Raw genomic sequence first — 22,791 nt, forward strand, 5'->3', positions numbered from 1 at the left:
GTAGTTTTCGAAAAAAACAAGCGGTTTGATTAGTTTTTTAAATTTATATATTTTTTTGGATATAAATAAAAAAATCGGAACCTATTCACATAAAGCAGCTAAAAGAATTTTTTTTTTATGAATTCGTATATATCCTCTGTATTAACGAAATGTGGACTGTTTGATTGAGATCTGCACTAATATTAAAGGACCATGTGCGTCATAGACGTGGATCGGATTGATTCTGAACTAATAAGACGGCCTAGATGCATTACACTCAAAAGATGCTCTTTTGAGTTAATGCAGAAGATGCAGACTCTACATTTATGAATAAGTCGGGAACTTTTTCTTACCAAAAATGTTTGGATTTTTTTTTATCTTCTTGGATCTTTTGATTCCTAAGAAAGCGGAAAATGATTTTTTACTTCTTAATAGATTAGTGGTTATGTTATTAATGTATATGATTTATACATTAGTTCATGATTTTTAAAGTAGATTAATTTTTTTGTTTTACTAATCCTTGTAATTTAACATTTTTCCTCCAATATATACTCATGGGGAGATATACTCATGGTTTATATATTAGTCCTAATTGATTTTAGGTACTTGAGGAATTAAGCATTTACATTTTAAGTTTTTTAATTTTTTCAATTCATTTTGTACGAAATTAAGAGATAGAAAAATGATACTTTGGTACATTTATTTTTTCAACCTTTTTGAATCTCTTGATCTCATAAAAAAACAAACTGAAGAGTTAACAAATTCGAGTTTGCATATTCAAAGTCGTAACAAAATAGTGACTAAATAAATACACCGTTTTATGAAATATTTTTCCAAACTTTATTAGGAAGTGATTAATGAAATTTTAAGAAGTATATTTTGTTTGGGGATGTATTCATTAAAAAGTTAACACTGCGCTACTTCCATAAATTCGCCTCAATTTTCTATGTAATATATCAACTCCCAATTAGCAATTTAGCATCAAAGAGGTAACTTAATTAAGTATTGTTATTGATATTGCACCACTTTGTGTTAATTTCTTTTATTTTCACGAAGATAGATTGAAATTTAAACTAAACATACATTTAGTTATTTAATTAACTCGAGTTGTTCTATTAATTGTTACTAATAAATTTAAAATAAGTATAGAACGGAAGAGATGCATGCAATGCATGTTAAAAGAAGTTAGACATGAGAGAAACGGAAGTTTTACGTGATCAATCATTCATATGTTATTTGATCAAGAATTTAAATATTTTTGTTAAAAATGTGAATCGAACTTACTATTTTTTTTTCTTAAAATAGTTCAAAAATTTGTTTGAGTGGAAACGTACTTGTAGTAATTATATTTTTAGTTTTTATATATTGTTCGTAATTTCAAAACGAGAGATCAGAGAAAATCAAATATTTAAAAGATAAATTACAAGTAACTACAAACTTTATGCTATTAAAACAACAACTACTAATTTCATTTCATAATATGTTTTCATATCATTCAGGTTTTGTCTCTGTTGTGAAAGAAAAGATGAAAACATAGCTGGTAACAATCTATATTTTACTTGATTTTCTTCGAAAGGTGAATGTTCAAAAAATATTTCACATTTTATTATATAAATTGTCAAACTTAATTTTCATTTTTAAAATAATTAATTTCTCAATTTATGTGTAATTTATTGTAAATCGTGTTTGGACGCAACTTTATTTGATTATGATAGATTTTTCAGACTATAAAAAATATAATAAATACATACTAGAATTGATCTTATGTACATATTTTGGTAATATATTTTTTTTTCTACAACTTCTATCTTCTATTATGAAATAATATCAACTAGGTGTTGTCATATTTAATTTTTAGTTTTATTTATTTTTATATTTGTGAGAATTATATGAATTTAGAAGTGTTAACAGAAGAATAAGATAATATCATTTCTAACATAATATGTACTAGAAAGAAATAACTTTTTATATAAATATGTGGTTAGTATTTCAGTTTTAAATATTTATTATTTCTAACATAATTGAGTTTTATTTAGTCACAATTAATAAAACTCAACTATATTTTTTTTAGTGATAGAAGATGCTATACCTCTCAATCAGTTTATGTCAATACTGATGGTGGTGTATGCACCTCCAGCAGTAGATGCAGACTCGGAGTCCCTTTGAAGATCTATGAAGGAAGCTAACAGTTTTTTGCTTGTCTATATACCTACCTTTAGCTCCATTAAGAGTGACTTAGTATTAGCTAATATGTCTTATTTTTGGTCCTTAGCAATGATACTTTTAAGGCTGTTGTATGAACTCCTTTCTGTTTTTGTGGCTTAAGAACACAGGTACTTAGTCAATGTGATTTCCTTGTTGGACTTCACAAAATCGACACTTTTGTATTTAACCAATTTCAGCTAATGAAATGGGCTTCTGCCTCTTTTTTTTTTTTTTTTTTAAAAACATAATTGAGTTTTATTAATTGTGACTAAATAAATACACCGTTTTATGAAATATTGTTTCAAACTTGCACATTTTTTAGGAATTGATTCAAATAAAGTTGTTCATGAAATTTTAAGATGTATATTTTATTTGAGAATGCTTTCACGCAAATTATGTCTCGAAATTATTAAAACGTCAACACTACTCTACTTTTATAAATTTGCTCAATTTTTGATGTAATAGATCCACTACAAAAATGTTTCACTTTCCGTGAGAATAAAAGTGTTTTTTTTACTGACGATATCTTCACGAATATTCCTATCAATAATATATATAATTGTTTGTAAATCAAAATTACAAAAATGTATCATTCTCCGTGAGAATAAGCAATTTCTATCACATGTTTTTTCTAATTTTGTAATTTTGTTCATATGTACCGATTTGCACCAAAAACTTTCTCTAGTATTATTAATGTTTTATCACCGCACTTGCATAATGTTTAAATTTGTTCAACGAATTAATTACGAGTGCATGATTTTATTATTTATACTGAATCGTGGTTCATATATTAAACTCAAATTTAGTGAATTGCAGCATATTTTACAAAAGAAAAAAAAAAGGTCAAGTGCAGCATATTTTGAGGGAAAATTCACTAATTATTTTTAATTTTTTAATAAAATAACGTTAACTGGAAATACTTGCTTTACTTTTATGAGTAATTCCTAAATTTTAATTAAAAAAGCATTCACTAAAATAAATGGAACATAACTTTATTAATTTAATCTAAGAAGTCTGAATATTATAACATAATAACCAATAAAATAAATATAAAATATGTTCTCAAGCAATTTTAGCGAGTTAAAATATCCGTCAACATGCGCTGTGATATTTTCAGAAATCAATAGACCTTTGCAAACAATATTCAAATAAATTATTCAAATAACTGATAAAACAATTGACAGAGATTGTTTGGCTTCACGCAATGCACAACTAATAGAAACAAAATAACAAAATATATAACCAGTGCGCTGCTTGAAATGACACCAGTTCTGTCAATATGTTTACCCCAAAATAACATATGAGCACGAATTAGACAGTTTAATCGAATGAATTGACACTGCCCTGAAAAAGGAAAAAAATAATAATAAAATAAACTGGCATCTCCTTTTCTAGCCGGAAGCAGCTAACAGTCCTCCAACTCCAGTCCCCCAAAAATTTCCAGATATTTTCAACTAATTATGTAAACATCAATACTAAATCCTATAAACATCAATACTAAATCCTGTAAACTAATTTAACAAATCCTGTCAACATAAAAACGCGTGAAAACTGTTAAAAACGCGTGACAGCTGTTAAAAACGCGTGAAAGCTGTTAAAAACACGTGACAGCTGTTGAAAACGCGTGACAGCTGTTGGAGACCACCTTATGTGAACATACACATAGTATCCTGTGAACATATACATATTATCATGTAAATATACACATATTATCCTGTAAACATACATATTGTACTTGAAATTATGGCAGTTGTGGCAATTGAAAGAGCGTCAGAACTAAGCTAAAAAAGGAAGACTTTTATACATGAAGATTTTCGGAGGACTGTAGTTCGAGGACGTTACCTTTTCTCTTTCTAGCCAGTAACAACTAAGCATTAAGCATTAAGCAACTTTAAGCTTAAGTTTACTAACAAACTAACTTTAAGCATTAAGCAGATAAGCTTCTAGAAGACGCGCCATAAATTTAGTTCATTATGTCAAAATACCTAATTAAAAAATCAGACCTTTTCAATAACTGTGCCTTACCAAAATTGACTAGGGGCATCCTTTTCTAGTAACAAACTCAGAAGTCAAACCATGGAGCACTAATCAGAATTGCTTCTAGATCATGTGTCACATCAAATCAATAAAATATGTTAAATTAATGCTTCAAAATCAGAGATATTCAACACAGGATGCTATATATATAATCAATAATCAATATTAATTCTAGACTATGTTACGTCACAACAAATCAGTTAAAATATGTTACGATCTTTTTATTAGATTTAACAAATTTGAGTAGACAATCACAAATTCTGCTACAAATTAATAAAAAGAAACTGGATCCTAAAAATAACCTCTTGTTTCAGAAAGAATTCTGGAAATAACCTTATACAACTTGCACATATGTCCTTGATATTTAAAAACGAAAATATAAATATACAAGGCCATAACACATATGGATCTGCACTATGCAAAGCAGTGTAGCCTCACTCTAGAACTTCCATTGATGTCTCCTTGGCAGGTCATACCGTTAATTAATTGATTTAGTCACTGAAGCTTGGATGCTTTAATTTTTCAACACGCTTAATTAGGATCTTGTTACAACGGATTTATGGCATATCGGTCATTTTCAAAAAAGAAACCTACAAGTCTAAACTGTCTCAGTCGTGTGTCAACATATGGAAGCGTCCCTTTGACGGTATGACAAGGTGATGAATAAAAAATAAACGCCATCTAGATCAAATACATTTTAATATGGAGTTGAACATTTCAGATCGATTATTTAAACTTTAGAAATCATAAAAAAAATTTGCTAGTATCAAGACATTGGTCATGCCACTATGATCTTAGCGGATTTATATATATATATACACACTTCAAAATGTTATTTGATGTTTGGAGGCCAAATTTTATATTTTTTAAAATAGATATAAAATCACTTTTTAAGGAGATTCTGGACCATCCGATAAAGTCATATTGTACCTATTTAAAAATAATAGTAAATTTTTTTAAAAAAAATATAAAATTTGGTCTCCAAACACATTTTATTATAAATATCATATTGACCTGTTCGGATTTTGAAAATAGAAATAAAAGACGTGGAGCATATTGGAGCACCAAAATAATGGTGAATTTGAATCCTCTTGATGTTATCTCAAAACCCAAAAGGCATATCACAGTAATAAATGTCATCTAGATCTACAAAATTGATTTTTTTCGAGTAGTAACACAAGGAGGATCCGAATATGTTGAAATTCGAGGTTGGTACTGTTCACCCTGAAATCCCTGTAATCCGAATCCAGCCATCGAACTGTTCTGAGATACGTTCAAGAAAAAACTAGTTGTTTCGAGATGCGTTCTCAAAAAAATTCAATGGATGAATTTCGAATTGCAGAAATTTCAGAGTGAACAGTACCCGATCTCGGAATTTCAGCTGATTTATTTCCACACATGAAAGGAACATCACATATATCCATCTAGCATTTCTTGTACCGTATCCTAAAGGTTCTAGAAAGAGTCAAGTTAAGAAACTGCCCAGTGCACCCCAAATCCGACATTGTCTCTGTAGTTCAGTACTTAGTCCCCCAAAGCTTTCTTTTCTAGAACCCCACAACATCCTTTATAAGATCAAACAATCCACTTGTACAACACACATATCGATCACAGCATAGTTAAGACTTGAGAAAGAACATAAAGAAAAACTCAATTTTCTTGCAAAAGCTGATGGCAAAAGAAATGTTTCTACCTCTCTTGACATGCGGAAGCAGCGGCCTGAAATCCTCTAGGAGTAAAAAAGATGTGACGACTGCTGCTGCTGCATCAAACGAGTCGGACCTTGCCAAGAGACAAGAGGAGGTCCTTATGCTCTTGAACAATTTCCCGGAGTCAGAATCTGAGTTCGATCGAGAACTCTCATTCTCATTTCTTCTCAGCAACTCATCATCAGAGAAAGAGAAAGACGATGTCCTAGAGAAAGGAGGTAAAACAGAGGATCAATGTAAGGAAGTGGCAGCGGCGAAAGAGAAGAAACAGAGGAAAATCAGCAGAAGAAGTTGCAGTAGCGGCCGAATCGGTGTGCTTTTGAATCTCCATGTACCAGTTTCTTTTACAGACAAAAGCAGATCCATTTCGTGCCGCGAGTCGACCTGTAAAACTCTAGCAGAATTAGAAAAGAGGTAATTAATTATTAATTAAACATTTAATGATTTGTATGCAATAGATATACTACGAAATTGTAACCAGAGTTCAGTTTGATTAATTATGTTATTTTAATTCTCCTATAGGGAAATGGGGTTCAATAGAGTTGGATGCTGGCCAACTCTGCATCGACGGAAGCAAGATCACAGTAAAGTACAACTTGAAGTTGTACAACAGCTGACATGTTAGAGAGCAATAATTCATTATTTTGTGTTATGTAAGACTAGTACTTTAGAGTAAATATTAGTTAGCTAATCAGTACTAGTTAATTGGGATATTTGTTAGTTAGTAGTCATGAGAGGATTATATATATTGCTTCGTTCATTTATTCTTGTTATACTTGCTGTGTTGTAATATAGTATGTACTTCAATAAACACATTTCTTAAGTTTCTTTCTTCCTTTTCTTATAGTATTTTTATTTTTATTTTTTTTGGAATAAGTGGGCTCCGATTTTTTTTTTGTCGTATTAAAAAATAAATAAATGAAAAAAATAACCTATTAGATGTTTAATTAGTTTATAAAAATAATATGAACGCTGTCGATATCAACATCGAGATATCAGCATTCAAAATTCAAAATGATAATATTGAGAATACCAACGTCTTATTTAAGACCACTACATATCATACAAAACAGTGGGTGCTTTTCTTCTCTAGTCTTGCTGCTATTATGAAACCTCATTCGTCGTGCTTCTTCTCTCAAAAAGAAATTAAGTATGCTCCTATTATTAACACTCCTTTCAAAACACGGAATGGTTCAGGGGCAGATCCAGAATTTTCGTCGGGGGAGCAAAAAATATCAAATTGGATTTAAATAGCTTATCGGATTTAAACCCATTAATTAATTAGGTACTCGATAAAAAAACAATGTTTTGACTTATATTTTCCAATACCCAATTTATAATTTATGATCCTATAACTTATAATTAATATTACCAATCATAATTCAATAAATTTATTTTGATTTTAACACTAAATTTAACCCGAATTATAAATCAAACATTCAGAAGGGGGCAAAAAAATTTACAGGGAGGGACAAAATCAATCGGTACCAATAAATCACTACTAAAACTCGAAATCTAAGGAGGGGCGGCGGCTGCCCCCCCCCCCTGTGCTATAGTAGATCCACCACTGGACTGGTCTGTGCTATGGATCAATATCTCTATTTACAAAGTTCAAACATCGATCCGAACTATATGATATTTATATAAAATGTACTTGGAGATCAAATTTTTTATTTTTTTAGATTTTTTTTATTATTTTAGATTTTTTTTATTTTTTAGATATAAAATTATATGATCTAAAGTTTTTTGAACCATAAAAAATAATGATTTTCTACGCATTTAAAAAAGTAATAAGAAAAATATAAAAATTTATCTTTAAATATATTTTCATATGAAAATCATATTTAGTGATTAGAATCGATGTTTAATATTTGTAAACGAATATATAAATCTATTAAGCCAATAACACATATGGATCTGCACTATGCAAAGCACTGTAGCCTCACTCTAGAACTTCCATTGATGTCTCCTTTGGCAGGTAATACCGTTAATTAATTAATTGGTTTTAGTCACTGAAGCTTCGGCTATTTTTATTAATACCCAAAAAACAAAACTTAATTTTAAAAATAACCATCAGTTCTGGTTTTTTTCAAAAATAACCTAACCGCCAGAACTACAGGCGGTTTCCCTGGGGACCAAACCGCCAGAACTACGGGCGGTCTCCCTGGGGACCAAACCGCCCCCCCTCCCCACGGGCGGTCTCCTTTTTTTTTTTTTTTTTCTTTTTAGAGAGATCTGAGTATTTTGATTTAAATAATGTTGTGAAAAAAAAGTTTTCTTGTTTAGAGTGTATGCCAAAAAAATAAGACATTTAATAAATTTATGAAGTGATGTCGTTACTCTTTATAACTTTGACTTTATTTGTCAGTTAGATATCACAATTCTAAATATAACACTAATGAAGGACTTGGCCTTTATTCAAAAATTTCCAAGCTCTGACAGCTTGTTGATCTTTTTCCGGTTTTTATAATATATGTATAATATATACATATACACATATACACATACACACACATACATACATACATACATATATACATACATATATATATATATATATATATATATATATATATATATATATATATATATATATATATAGGCTGTGGCTAATTTGCTGCCGGCAGCATTTCTGCCGGAGGTGCTGCCACTGTTTTTTCTATTTTTTGATGTTCAAATGACAAATCTAAACCGTTAGATGTTTAATCTATATTATAATCTACTTGGAGACCAAATTTTACATTTTTTGGAATTTTTTTACTATATATTAAGCTGGTTTGAAAACCGCTGATTTCAATGCTGCAGAAATTTACTGAAATCAGCGGTTTTCAAACCAGCTTAATATATAGTAAAAAAATTCCAAAAAATGTAAAATTCGGTCTCCAAGTAGATTATAATATAGATTAAACATCTAACAGTTTGGATTTGTTGTTTGGACATCACACGGCTAAATATAGCCCCGGCAGCACCTCTGCCGAAATGCTGCCAGCAGCAATTTAGACAGACCCTATATATATATATATATAGAGTTAGGCTGGGGTGCTATGGATAGCATAGTGGTCTCTATGCTACGGCTCAATATTTGAGTTTTCAAAATCCAAACGGTCGATCCGAACCGTTCATCTTATTCTCCATATTAATATCTGCTTGGAGACCAAATTTTACATTTTTCTGAATTTTTTTACTATTTATTAAGTATTTTACAAAATTGTTGATCCAACGGTGGCTGCACAAAACAGTAAAACCGTTGGATTAGCGATTTTCAAAGTGGCTTAATAAATAGTAAAAAAATTCAGAAAATTATAAAATTTGGTCTCCAAGCATATATTAATATGGAGAATAAGATGAACGGTTCGGATCGACCGTTTGGATTTTGAAAACTCGAATATTGAGCCGTAGCATAGAGGCCACTATGCTATCCATATATATATATATATATATAGAGTTAGGCTGGGGTGCTATGGATAGCATAGTAGCCTCTATGCTACGGCTCAATATTCGAGTTTTCAAAATCCAAACGGTCGATCCGAACCGTTCATCTTATTCTCCATATTAATATCTGCTTGGAGACCAAATTTTATAATTTTCTGAATTTTTTTACTATTTATTAAGCCACTTTGAAAATCGCTAATCCAACGGTTTTACTGTTTTGTGCAGCCACCGTTGGATCAACAATTTTGTAAAATACTTAATAAATAGTAAACAAATTCAGAAAAATGTAAAATTTGGTCTCCAAGCAGATATTAATATGGAGAATAAGATGAACGGTTCGGATCGACCGTTTGGATTTTGAAAACTCGAATATTGAGCCGTAGCATAGAGGCCACTATGCTATCCATAGCACCCCAGCCTAACTCTATATATATATATACATAATTACATATACATATGCATATGCATATACACATATGCATATACACATATACATATACACATATACACATATACATATACACATATACATATATACAATTTTTTTTTATAAACTCATTTTTTTTATAATATATGTATATATAAATATATACATATACAAATCGAATTAAAACATATTAGTTACAACTTATTAGTTACAACTTAATTATAACAAATCGAATTAAAACATATCAGATTATAACTAAGCAAGTTTTAAAACAAAGCAATTCCATATACTAACAAATTATAACTAATTAGTTACAACATAATTATAACAAATCGAAATAAGTTCACACTAGCAAAATAGCAGGTTTATCTGCCCCTGCCACCATGTCTCAATAGACCTAACAAACGACTAGTTCTACTGGTACCAGCTACAGGTGCGGCATTACTTGTAGAGCCTTGGCAACTAGATGGTTGGCTCGGAGGAGGGGGGGTTGTGTTCTACCAGTTGCTTCAGCAACAACTCTGGCATTTTCTCTTTCGTTGTGCTCGTTTATGGCATCTGAACATAAGAACACAATTCAGTTAGTAATATAATAAGATCATAAATGAATTTCGTACAATGCTACATACCTGCCCTGCGCCTGTCAGAAACAGAACGGCGAGCCTGATTTCCCGACGGTCGCCTGCCACTCATCTCGTCCATGGTCATTATAATACGCTTGTGTCTCCTCCTCCCCTTTCTTATCCATCGTTCTGAAGGGAGTATTCTATCACCGACATATGTAGGCCACTCATGCTGATTGGGATAAGAATGGAAAGATCCACCCCAAGTGGAAGCAAGGTAATCGGTACGGTATATGTCAGCAACATAGTGATCCTCACAGTAGTTCCTCACTCGGCATACCGCCATCACGTGACTGCAGGGTATGTGATTTAGCTGGGGTCCTTGGCATGTACAGGTTACCGCCCTGGCATCTCCGAATTTAACCACGTACTTGCAAGCCCTCTTGACAAACGCCATAGTGCCATCTGGTTTACGGCTAGTAGGAACGTACTCATTTGGATTTTGCACTTCGAATTCTGTTCCATCATTATCCATCGAGATCATGGTCATAGTTGCACCTTTGTCCCTGTGTAGTCTTAGTTTCACCTTTGCACCTTTGTCCCTGTTCCATCATTAACTTGTAGAATGTGTCCTCTACAACTGCAGCCACAGGCAACATCCGGCTCTGCTTGAATATTGCATTCAGCGACTCAGATCCGTTGGTGGTCATAATTTCCCAATGCCAACCTCCATCACGGGATTGATATATTTTCTCGTATGCTGGATTTTCGTTGACATCTCGGAGATTATTTTTGCCCACCTTCATTAAGTAGAGATTTGCCTTTGGCATGTACTACATAAAAAATAAGGAAATAAAATAATGTAAGTAAACAATTGTACTAAAAAAAATTGTTTTCTTAAAGTACAATAATATATGTAAACAATTGAAATACATGTACCTTTGCAAAACTGCTAGTCATCTCTACCACCTTTCTCGGCTTTTTCTTTCTGCAATCCCATCTAAATGTATCAGTAACCCACTTGTCACCCCCGGTTGCCTTGGAAAGGTTCTCCGCAACGTGTTGCATACACAACCTGTGCACACACTGGCCAGTACGGGTTGACCAACCGTAATCTTCACGATCAAAAACATATTTTATTCATTTGTGCCGATCTGATATCACACAGAAAAACTTCCCTTCCCCAATCACCCGTCTTCTTAAAAACTGCATAAAGAATCCCCAATTCTCACCATCCTCTTTATGAACAATTGCAAACGCCAAAGGCAACAGCTGGTTCTCAGCATCATATGCACATGCTATCAGTAGCCTCCCCTCGTAACGGCCAGACATGAAGCATGCATCAATGCTTATAACGGGTCTGATGTATGGCACAGCTTGGATACAAGCACCAAAAGCCCATGCTATGCCCTTGAATTGTTGAGCTCCCTCGCTCATATACGGTGCTGACATTTGTACTTGCCATGGCCTGGAGCAATGGTGCCAGATAGCCATATGAATCCTTCCAACTACCGAATATTCTGCAAACCGCAAGTTTACGACCTCTCCACAGCCTGTTGTATTTTGGGATTACATATTTGTATTTGTGTCTGACGGTCATTGCCACCGCCTTGATGCTCATCGATGGATCCAACTTAATAGCCTCCTCAATTGCATCGGCAATTAATGATGCCGTCAGCTGCGCATGGTCTGTCCTTGTGGACGCAGACTTGCATGTGTGAGGTGGTTCACACTTCTTAATCATCCATGCTTCCCCTGAACCCGCAGGGGCTGCATAAAGGCGGAACTCGCACCGCGGGTGAGTTTTACATAGCACAACTAACCTTGTTCGCTCTCTTTTGTGTATTTGACATTCCCAGTTGCCGTGAACATGGGTCTCATTGATTTTCTTTACAAGTTCGTCTATGTTGGTATAAAGTTGCCCTGCGGCAAGTTCTTTATTGTATTGAACACGAGGACCAAAGAAACTAATGTCTGCCTCTTCGAAAGCTGTGGTATCATTGAATGTGGTGACCGGATGCTTATTCTCCCGACCTCTAATCGGGAATTTTTCTGCCCTGGATAAACCTGGTACATTTGCATCACCATCTGATAAGTCATCAGATTTCCAAACTCCTTGGTATTCATCTCCCGTTTCCATTTCCCTTTCTAGTATGACATCAATAACATCAACATCAATATCAATATCAATTCGATTAACGGGTACCGGTCCTGACTCTGGCATAGTTGGAAATCTAGGGATTATGGGTGTCTGTCTGGGCGGTGGTGGTAACACTTCAATATTTTCTGGGGAGTTGTGGTAACCCTGGTTGTCATAAGGGGAGTGGTGGTGGTACTCCTGGTTGTCATAAGGAGAGTGGTGGTGGTATTCCTGGTTGTCATAACCCGAATTGTCATAACCTGAAGGCACCGCCCCAGCCGCACTTGAAGGTCTAGCCCTAGTCCGGGGAACCCTCTTCGAATATATTTCCATTATCGGGACCCCACTAGCCACAAATTGAGTGTACACAACTCTCCACAAATTCGCATCTGTTATTGGAAACTTCACAAAGTAAGGTCTACCCCCCACCCCAGGTGAGTTGTCAATCCGTGTAGCCAATTCTATTTCATACATGTTGGGGTTTATAGCAGTCTTTTCGTATATTAGCTACTTCAGTTCCTGAAATGTGGTATTTTCATTAACCTCGAAGGCAAATGTGGCATCTTTCGTGTACTACACGCCATCTTCACCCCTTTGTAGCCTGCCGCCCACATACAGTGCAACTAACATCTTTTCCTTAACAAACTACATTTAAAAAATTATTTCATAAGGATTAAAGTTTTGTACAGTAATTATAACGGGTACAGTAATCAATGGCAAATTAGAAAATAAAAAAATTACATATTGCTACAGTAATTTATGTTGTTACAGTAATTACAACAGTAAATTTGTACAGTAATTGCAACAGTTACAGTAAATTGCAACAGTTACAGTAATTGTAACAGTAAATTTGCTACAGTTACAGTAATTCCAGTAATTAAAAAAATTGCAACAGTTACAGTAAATTTGTACAGTAAATGCAATAGTTACACACAGTAATTAATAATTAGCAAAAAATTAACAAGAAGCTAAAAAAAAACCTGTTGCTACAGTAAAATCGCCCAACAATCGCCAGAGCTCTCTCTCTCAAACAGTAAAATCACAGCACAGTAAAATTTTGGTTTACAGAATGGTTGGAGTGGGCAGGAGAGAGAAAAAATCAGGTTAAATACCTATAGAGGACCGCCCGTGGGGGGGCGGTTTGGTCCCATAGGAAACCGCCTGTGGGTGGGCGGTTTGGTCCCCAGGGAGACCGCCCGTAGTTCTGGCGGTTTGGTCCCCAGGAAAACCGCCCGTAGTTCTGGCGGTTAGGTTATTTTTGAAAAAAATCAGAACTGATGATTATTTTTAAAATTAAGTTTTCTTTTTTTGGGTATTAATAAAAATGGCCGCTGAAGCTTGGATGCTTTAATTTGTCAACACGCTCTGAATCTCTTTACAACGGATTTATGGCATCGCCGCATCGGTCGTTCTCAAAAATGAAACCTACAAGTCTAAACTGTCCCAGTCATGCGTTCCTCTCGATGGAAGCGTCCCTTTGACGGTATGACATGGTGATGAATAAAAAATAAATGCCATCTAGATAAAAAAAATGTAAAATTTCATTTATAAATATATGAGGAGAGTTTGAATACCTCATGTTTTTCATACTTCATCATACCTCATGTTGTATATCTCCGTTTTTAAAATTTAAATTATCGATCCAAACCGTTCAACATGATTTCCATACTAAAATATGCTTGGAGATATGTACAAAATAGTACAAAATCAGCGGAAATCATTATATCTAGACCGTTCAAAAACAGTGATTTTCTGCCTATCTAAAAAAATAGTAAAGAATTCCCGAAAATTATAAAAATTCATCACTATGTATATTTTAGTATGAAAATCATGTTGAACGGTTCAGATCGACAGTGTAGACTTTCAAAACGGAGATATACAATATGAGGTATGAAAGAGATGAGGCATTTCAACCCTCATAAGTATATTTTAATATGGACAATAGAATTGCAAACGAATCGAACTTACTCCAGTTTGAGTTTGGTTTGAATTAATTTTGAATCGAATTTTTTACGAACTCAATTTCGAATCTTTTACGAACTTTTCTACGATAAAAAAAAGTTATTGTAGTCACCGAAAGCGAGAGATAAAAATCGTCTAGGGTTTTAGAATTGAGAACGAGAATTACGACTTACGAGTTATGACTTATGATTAGACAGCTTTATGTTTTAACTTTTAAGTTATCAACGAACACAAGTCATCAGCGGAAATCAACAGCTCACGTTACTTTGATTTTTGAACTAAAATAGTTTGCGAACCTATTTCGAATGAACCAGGTCTAGTTTGAATTTGATTTGAATTAATTTCGAACTATTTCGAATAGAATTTTTTACGAACTTTTTTCTAATCAAACTCGAATCGAATCACGAATTACGAATTTTTTTGTGCAACCCTAATTGACAACATAAATTTGAACTTTAAAAATTATAAAAATGAATTATTAGTATCACGACATTAGTCATGCCACTATGTACTTAGTCGATCTATATATATACTTCAAAATGCTATTTGAAAAAAACTGATAAACTGATGTTATCTCAAAACTCAAAATGCTTATCACAGTAATAAATGCCATCTAGACTTCTAGACCAACAAAATTGATTCCTCTAAGAAGTAAACAGAAGGCATATATGTCTAGCATTTCTTGTACCTTATCCTAAGCTTCTAGAAAGAGTCAAGAAAAGAAACTGCACGGTACATCCCAAATCTGACGTTGTCTCTGTAGTTCAGTACTTGTCCCCCAAAGCTGTTCTTTTCTAGAACGGTAGAACCCCATAACATCCCTTGTAAGCACAAACAAACCACTTGTACAACTCATAAGTCATAACAGCATAGTTAAGGCTTCATAAAAAAATAAAATAAAAACACTTCCAAAAGCTGATGGCAAAAGCAAAGTTTCTACCTCTCTTGACATGCAGAAGCAGTGGCCTGAAATCCTCTAGGAATAAAAAAGACGCGGCGACTGCTGCTGCTGCATCAAACGAGTCGGACCCTGCCAAGAGGCAAGAAGAGGTGCTTATGCTCTTGAACAATTTCCCAGAGTTAGAATCTGAGTCTGATCGAGAACTCTCGTTCTCATTTCTTCTCAGCAACTCATCATCAGAGAAAGAGAAAGACGATGTCCTAGAGAAAGACGATAAAACAGAGGATCAATGTAAGGAAGTGGCAGCAACAAAAGAGAAGAAACAGAGGAAAATCAGCAGAAGCAGTTGCAGTAGTGGCCGAAATGGTGTGCTTTTGAATCTCCATGTACCAGTTTCTTTTACAGACAAAAGCAGATCCATTTCGTGCCGCGAGTCGTCCTGTATAACTCTAGAAGAATTAGAAAAGAGGTAATTATTAATTATACATTTATGATTTGTATGCGATAGATATACTACGAAATTGTAAACAGAGTTCAGTTTGATTAATTTTGTTATTTCAATTCTCCTATAGGGAAATGGGGTTCAACAGAGTTGGATGCTGGCCAACTCTGCTTCGACGGAAGCAAGATCACAGTAAAGTGCAACTTGAAGTTGTACAACAGCTGACATGTTAGCTAATCAGTACTAGTTTCTTGGGATATTTGTTAGTTAGTAGCCATGAGAGAAGATCATATTGCTTTGTTCATTTATTCTTGTTATACTTACTGTTGTAATATAGTATGTACTTCAATAAATACATTTCTTAAGTTTCTTTCTTACTTTCTTATAGTATTTTTTTTTTTGGAATAAGTGGGCTCCGATTTTTTTTTTGTCGGATTAAAAAATAAATAAATGAAAAACATAACCTATTAGAGGTTTAATTAGTTTATAAAAGTAATATGAACGCTGGCGATATCGATCAGCATCGAGATATCAGCGTTCAAAATTCAAAATGACAATATTGACAATACCAACGTCTAACTTTTAAGAACACTACATATCATACAAAACAGCGAGATGCTTTTCTTCTCTAGTCTTGCTGCTATTATGAAACCTCATTCGTTGTGCCTCTTCTCTCAAAAATAAATTAACTATGCTCAGGAGCGGACCCAGCATAGACCAGGGGCGGGGTAGCTGCCTCCCTGGAATAAGAGTAAGACAGATAGCCAGTTTCATTAATATGAAACATTTAAGTTACATCCTAATTACTTTTGTTTCTGCACTACCTGATTTGTGTTAATACATTCCCCACAAAATCATAAAGCCTATTTTCTTCTAGGCAGCACTAGTCAAAACACAAGCAAGCTATACGCATACTAGACAATCAAAGTTTTGATAATAGTTACACTGCATTATAATATGAGATTATGAGGTATAACAAAATGATGTATATAATAAATCTTCAATTGCCTGGAGCAAGATCTTACCCTTGGTACGTAGGCCATCATCTATGCCTTTTGGATCCCCCACTCTCAGCAGAGGCTTAGCTGCAATATATTTTTTTTTTTTTGATAAAAGGCTTTTTGAGCCCGTTTCATTAAAGAAACTTGGAAGTTTTGTTACAAACCAAAAGAAACTTGCTGTATCTCACAGTCTTAGACGCCTACTTCTAACACCACCAAAAGCTACAGTCAAGGATTGCAGTAGATAACAAAATGCATGATAATAGATTACATTGAATTCATGAAATTCTAAAATTAGGTATTGCTAAACTAAGCTATGCTGTTTTCAGTGGAGTCAGCCTCTTCAGGGGAAGGGGGCTGGTAGAGCACCATTTGCAAACCATGCTCTTCCTCTGGCACTGCATTGGGGTCCCAGACTTGGAGAGGAATAAGTTCGATGTCCTCTGGCATCCACTCAGCTTGGATAATATCAGTGATGTGTTTCTTGAAATTTCTTGACCAATAAGTAATAAGTGAAATGATTAGTAAAACAATTGTTCTAAATGCTTTTTTAGGAGTTGTTGGGTTAAAGCACAACTCATTTCTTAGTTTCCATATAGACCAACATAAAGCACTAAACATAATCAGAAAAGCTTTTTTTGAAAATCCTGAAAGGGTGGTTGCAAAATACAAAATATCAGAAATAGTGGACCATTTGGTAAAATGTTGTTGGTTTAATCCCATCCAAAACCATATTTGTTGAGTAAGTGGGTACAATAGAAAAAGATGATTGGTGGTTTCTTTCTGTTGACAAAATTGACAAGTGGTGGATCCTCTCCATCCTCTTCTGCTAAGAATTTTTTTAGTGAGAATTCTATTTCTTGCTAACAGCCACATGAACTTAGCTTATATCTGTCACCTGTTCCTTTGTGTGACATGTTCAATATTGAATATATAACGAGTAAAATAATATTTTATGACTTATGAGGTTTAATTTGGCCGGTCCTAAGTTTTTTTTTTTTTTTTACTTTTTTGACATTTTAATCTAGTATAAATTAAATTTTAAAAATGATACCGACTTATCAATTACTTCAACATCGATCTCCATATCAGTAATATTTGGGACCCAAGGGGAACAAATAATAACCCTCTGATAATTTCAACGGGGAACGTTTTGATCTATTGTAGCATTAATTGTAGCAACGTACTAACAAAATTTTCATAGAAATTTCACCGTTAATTGGTTAATTAGTCACTGAAGCCTGGATGCTTTTGTCAACACGCTTTGAATCTTTGTTAAAACAGATTCATGGCATATCGGTTAAGTTTTCAAAGAAGAAACCTTAAAGTCTTACACTGTATCTCATCTATGGGTTCCTAAAAATGGAGGCGTCCCTTAGACTACCTTCTCCAATTTTCTGAGAATTAATGGAGGTGTCCCTTTATATACTATCTATCTCAGGCTCTCATATCTGTGTTGAACACTTAAACTTCACCGTAATATATATTTTGAAAAATTAAAAGATAAGGTAATGAATAAAACCTCTTTCTTAGCGACAATGTAATTTTCTGGCATCCAATCAGAATAGCAGATATTTATACGAAGAAATACATCGGGGCCTTAAATTTTGGAGAAATTAATTAACCAAATCACGGAGGCAGTAATAAATCCCTTATTTAATTGATTCTATGGTACTCGCCGAAATTTTTTTATATACCATAACAAAAAAAAAAGGGGGAATTTCATATATACCTCTCAAAAACTTGGAAATTACGTATTTCCCCCTCTAAAATTCATAATATCATATTTACCCTTCTAAACTTTAAAAACTCACATATTTACCCATTCTAATGTTTTTTCAATTAAAACTCATTAAATTTTTTTGAAATACCCATTTTGCCCCCTCCTCTATATGTCTATCTTTGAGTGGCGTGGAAACTAGAAATGAAATGAATACCATAATTAAGGTTTTAATTAAACTTAAAGAGCGGTATTATACAAAACAGTTTTGAAATTTGTAACTTATGGTTCTAACGCTCCCCTTGAGGTACTATAGAGAGAATGTGACTAGTCAAGTTAGAACTCACATCCTTTGACATATCTCAAATTTTAATACATTGAGAATCTGAATTATTTATAATTCTAAAGCACCAATTTAAAGTAATCATTTACTGTCCGTAAATTCTGAATTGTACGGCCACACGCGTGAACTCTTTTACATAGGCATAGTACGGTCTCAATTAAAAGCTGACAGAGATAGATACATACAGAGAAGAGAGAAGAGAGGAGAGAGAGAGAAAGAGAGAAAGAGAGGAGGAGCATGTGAGGTGACAATTGAATTCCATATATGATTCTCTTCTTTTGTGAACAAAGTGTGAATAAAAATATTGAGAACCAATAATCGGTGGTGCTTTCACTTGGCTCCTTCTGAAGTTGTTTAATCAGCTTCTTTGTCTTTCTAGCTCCTTCTGGAGTTGTTTAATAAAAATTCTCAAGCTTCTTTGTCTTTCTAACTCCAAGTTTATCTTGAGCACGATTGATAAAATTTGAATTAACAGGTAGATTAGGGACCACTCATAGATGTTCGGTAGAGACCCACCTTTCATTTTTAGTATTTTTTTTTTTAGTTTTCACGCCTCAGTCAGAGACAGACAGATAGAGAGAGGGGGTATACATGAAGGGTAAAATGGGTATTTCAAAATTTTAAAATGAGTTTTAATTGAAAAAAATATTAAAATGGGTAAATATGTGAGTTTTTGAAGTTTAGAAGGGTAAATATGATATTATGAATTTTAGAGGGGAAAATACGTAATTTCCAAGTTTTTGAGAGGCATACATGAAATTCCCCCCAAAAAAACAAAACACTTCCGTTTTGGGGAAATTCTAGATGTACCCAGGCTGCATATTGACTCTGCGGCCCCATTTTAGAGGGACCGCAGAGCCAATTTGCAGCCCCATATATATATATATATATAGGTTTTGGCTAATATGCTACGGGTAGCTAAGAGGCCTCCATGCTACGGCTCGGATTTCGAGTTTTCAAAATCCTAACGGTCGATCCGAACCGTTCATCTTGTTCTCCATATTAATATGTGCTTGGAGACCAAATTTTACATTTTTCTGAATTTGTTTACTATTTATTAAGCCACTTTGAAAACCGCTGATCCAACGGTAGTTTCTGGTTTTACTGTTGGGTTAAGCCACCGTTGGATCAGGGGTTTTCAAAGTGGCTTAATAAATAGTAAAAAAATTCAGAAAAATGTAAAATTTGGTCTCCAAGCACATATTGATATGGAGAACAAGATGAACGGTTCGGATCAACCGTTAGGATTTTGAAAACTCGAAATCCGAGCCGTAGCACGGAGGCCTCTTAGCTACCCGTAGCACCGTAGCCACGTCCTATATATATATATATATAGTAAAGCTAGCGTGTGACATGCTCACCAAGAAAGTTTGGTGAGCATAACTCAAAAAGTATATCGGATCGACGTCAAATGTCAAATCCAAACCGTTGAAATCCATGTACTTCATGAGTGATGCATATATATGCAAAATTTTGAAAGTTTCGAGTTTATTTGCTACACGGTCAAGTGGTCAAAGAAATGAACATTTTATTATAAGTTATTTTATATATTCAATTTTTATTATTTCTTTGACCACTTGATCGTGTAGCAAATAAACTCGAAACTTTCAAAATTTTGCATGTATATGCATCACTCATGAAGTACATGGATTTCAACGGTTTGGATTTGACATTTGACATCGATCCAATATACTTTTGGAGTTATGCTCACCAAACTTTTGGTGAGCATGTCACATGCTAGCTTTGCTCATATATATATATATATATATAGTAGAACTAGGGTGTTCTTAAGCTCACCAAAGTGTTTGGTGAACTTAACTCCAAAACCCATCAAATCGGTTTCAAATAACAAATATGAACCGTTGGAACCCGCCTACCTTACGAGTGATGCGTCTATATGTGAAAATTTTAAACATTGGAATTAATTTAGTATAAAGTCAATCGGTCAAAATTAGAAGGTTAATAAATTAATTTTAGTGCATTTATTTTTTGAACGTTTTTTGACCGCTTGACTTTATACTAAATTAATTCGAATGTTTAAAATTTTCACATGTAGATGCATCACTCGTAAGGTAGGCGGGTTTTAACGGTTCGGATTTGTCATTTAAAATCGATTTGGTGGATTTTAGAGTTAAGCTCACCGAACACTTTGGTGAGCTTAAGAACACCCTAGTTCTACTCATATATATATATATATAGATGGGCTACAGTGAGTTGTGAAGTAAAGCGACTATTTTACTTCACGCTCATATTTTGCGATTTTAAAGTTCAAAACGTCGATCTGAACCGTTCATCTTGTTCTCCATATTGAAATGTGTTTGGAGACCAAATTTTATATTTTTTGGAATTTTTTTATTATTTATTAAGTAATTTTGAAAGTCGCTGATCTGATGGTCCAGAAAATTTTACCGTTTTTTACTGTTCACAGCAAAACAGCAATTTTCAAAAATGCTTAATAAATAGTAACAAAATTCCAAAAAATGTAAAATTTGGTCTCCAAGCACATTTCAATATGGATTAAATATCTAACAGTTCGGATCGGTCGTTTGGACTTTCAAAATAAAAATACGGTGTGAAGTAGAAACGCGTTTTACTTCGTAACTCACCGTAGCCCATCTCTCTCTCTCTCTCTCTATATATATATATATATATATATATATATATACTAAATTAAACAATTATGTATTATGTTTGTTTGTTTGTTTGTTTGTTTGATTATATTTTTGTTATTTTCTATAATTATCATTCAATTTTTGTTTGTCGTAAATAACGGAAGTGCATTATTGGACAGGTAAGATGAAGCACCAGGTGGCTGATTCTACTGCGCTGTGGTTTCCCTCTGACATGGATGTTCTGCCACTTGCTACTTGGACTCCAAATGATGCCGACGACTCACCCAGCATGGATGAATTTAGGGCGTCGATAGTTCCCTATGAAGAGTAGCTATCACAACTTCATCTCGGCTAGCAAGTCAAATTTTGCCATGCTTGATATTTTTCTCAGCCCCTTGTGGAGGCTTAATAGTCTAGTTAGATGGTCTTCTGGTTTTTTGTTACATACTTGTCTAGTATCTAGCCAGCGGGTTATCTTAGCTCTCTACTTTTGTTATCAGATTTCTGTGATGCTGTGTTTCGCTATCTACATTTTCAGGGTTATATACTGTGATCCTAGTTAGGTGATTTTGGTCAAGGTTGTAAGTTAAAACTATTTTCTTCAATGGAAATGAGCTTCTGCCTTTTTAATCAAAAAATATTGATTATCTATTAAGAAATGTGGTTCGTTCAGGTATCGTTATTCATTTGAAATTTCGATTGTGTTCGACAAACATAATGAAAAATTAAAATAGACAGACAGAGCTACAAATAAAATAAAAAAGCAAAACAACAAAATAAAACAGTCACAGTATCTAACAAATAAGTAAGTACCAGTGTCTGACAAAACATATAACAATATACAAATAAAATCTTACGTGTCAGAAGGACTAAACATCTTCATCTCCTTCTTCTTACGCATACCCTACCCACACCTGGAGAGTGGCATCTCATCGGTACCTGCTGAGTCTGTAGAGTCCTCTGCATGGACATCCTTTGGCTGAACTAACTGAACCGGTGTCTCAGATGTACCTTGAACTCCAAGACCAAAAGGTATCTCCTATCCAGTCCCAGCCTCTGGGAATTGAAATACGACACATGTCTGGCTATGGGGTCATCGAGCTGTGTGGAGGATCCAAGGAACTCAAGGAATGTATGTGGCTGTACAAATCCTAGCCGATAAGAAGGCGGAGTTGTCTAGGTCGGTTCATAACCCGAATAATGTATGCCATCTCCCACTGTGCCATAGTCGCCGAGATGCTGAATGTAAACTCCTCATTCTGGTACATCTGCTCATCAGCTTGCAGTAAAAAAACAAATAAGTTAATCAAGAATTATG

General features: G+C 33.9%; 2 protein-coding genes across 2 annotated transcripts; both read left to right on the plus strand.

The window, feature by feature from the left end:
• The first annotated feature begins 5,834 nt into the window (after positions 1–5,834).
• Positions 5,835–6,848, plus strand: LOC144543807 (uncharacterized). Its single transcript, XM_078292214.1, has 2 exons — positions 5,835–6,344; positions 6,453–6,848. The coding sequence occupies exons 1-2, from the start codon at positions 5,893–5,895 to the stop codon at positions 6,553–6,555; spliced, it is 555 nt and encodes a 184-aa protein (XP_078148340.1). The 5' UTR covers positions 5,835–5,892; the 3' UTR covers positions 6,556–6,848.
• Positions 6,849–15,311: 8,463 nt separating this feature from the next.
• LOC144543808 (uncharacterized) lies at positions 15,312–16,237 on the plus strand. Its single transcript, XM_078292215.1, has 2 exons — positions 15,312–15,824; positions 15,928–16,237. The coding sequence occupies exons 1-2, from the start codon at positions 15,373–15,375 to the stop codon at positions 16,028–16,030; spliced, it is 555 nt and encodes a 184-aa protein (XP_078148341.1). The 5' UTR covers positions 15,312–15,372; the 3' UTR covers positions 16,031–16,237.
• Positions 16,238–22,791: the final 6,554 nt, after the last annotated feature.

Source organism: Carex rostrata, chromosome 25 (genome assembly GCF_964058835.1).
Source record: "Carex rostrata chromosome 25, lpCarRost1.2, whole genome shotgun sequence".
Lineage (NCBI taxonomy): Eukaryota > Viridiplantae > Streptophyta > Magnoliopsida > Poales > Cyperaceae > Carex > Carex rostrata.

Excerpts from the sequence above, each read along its gene's own strand:
- LOC144543807 (XM_078292214.1), top strand. The coding sequence starts at position 5,893 with ATGGCAAAAGAAATGTTTCTACCTCTCTTGACATGCGGAAGCAGCGGC. Across the intron at positions 6,345-6,452 it reads CTAGCAGAATTAGAAAAGAG|GGAAATGGGGTTCAATAGAG; the intron begins GTAATTAATTAT and ends ATTCTCCTATAG.
- LOC144543808 (XM_078292215.1), top strand. The coding sequence starts at position 15,373 with ATGGCAAAAGCAAAGTTTCTACCTCTCTTGACATGCAGAAGCAGTGGC. Across the intron at positions 15,825-15,927 it reads CTAGAAGAATTAGAAAAGAG|GGAAATGGGGTTCAACAGAG; the intron begins GTAATTATTAAT and ends ATTCTCCTATAG.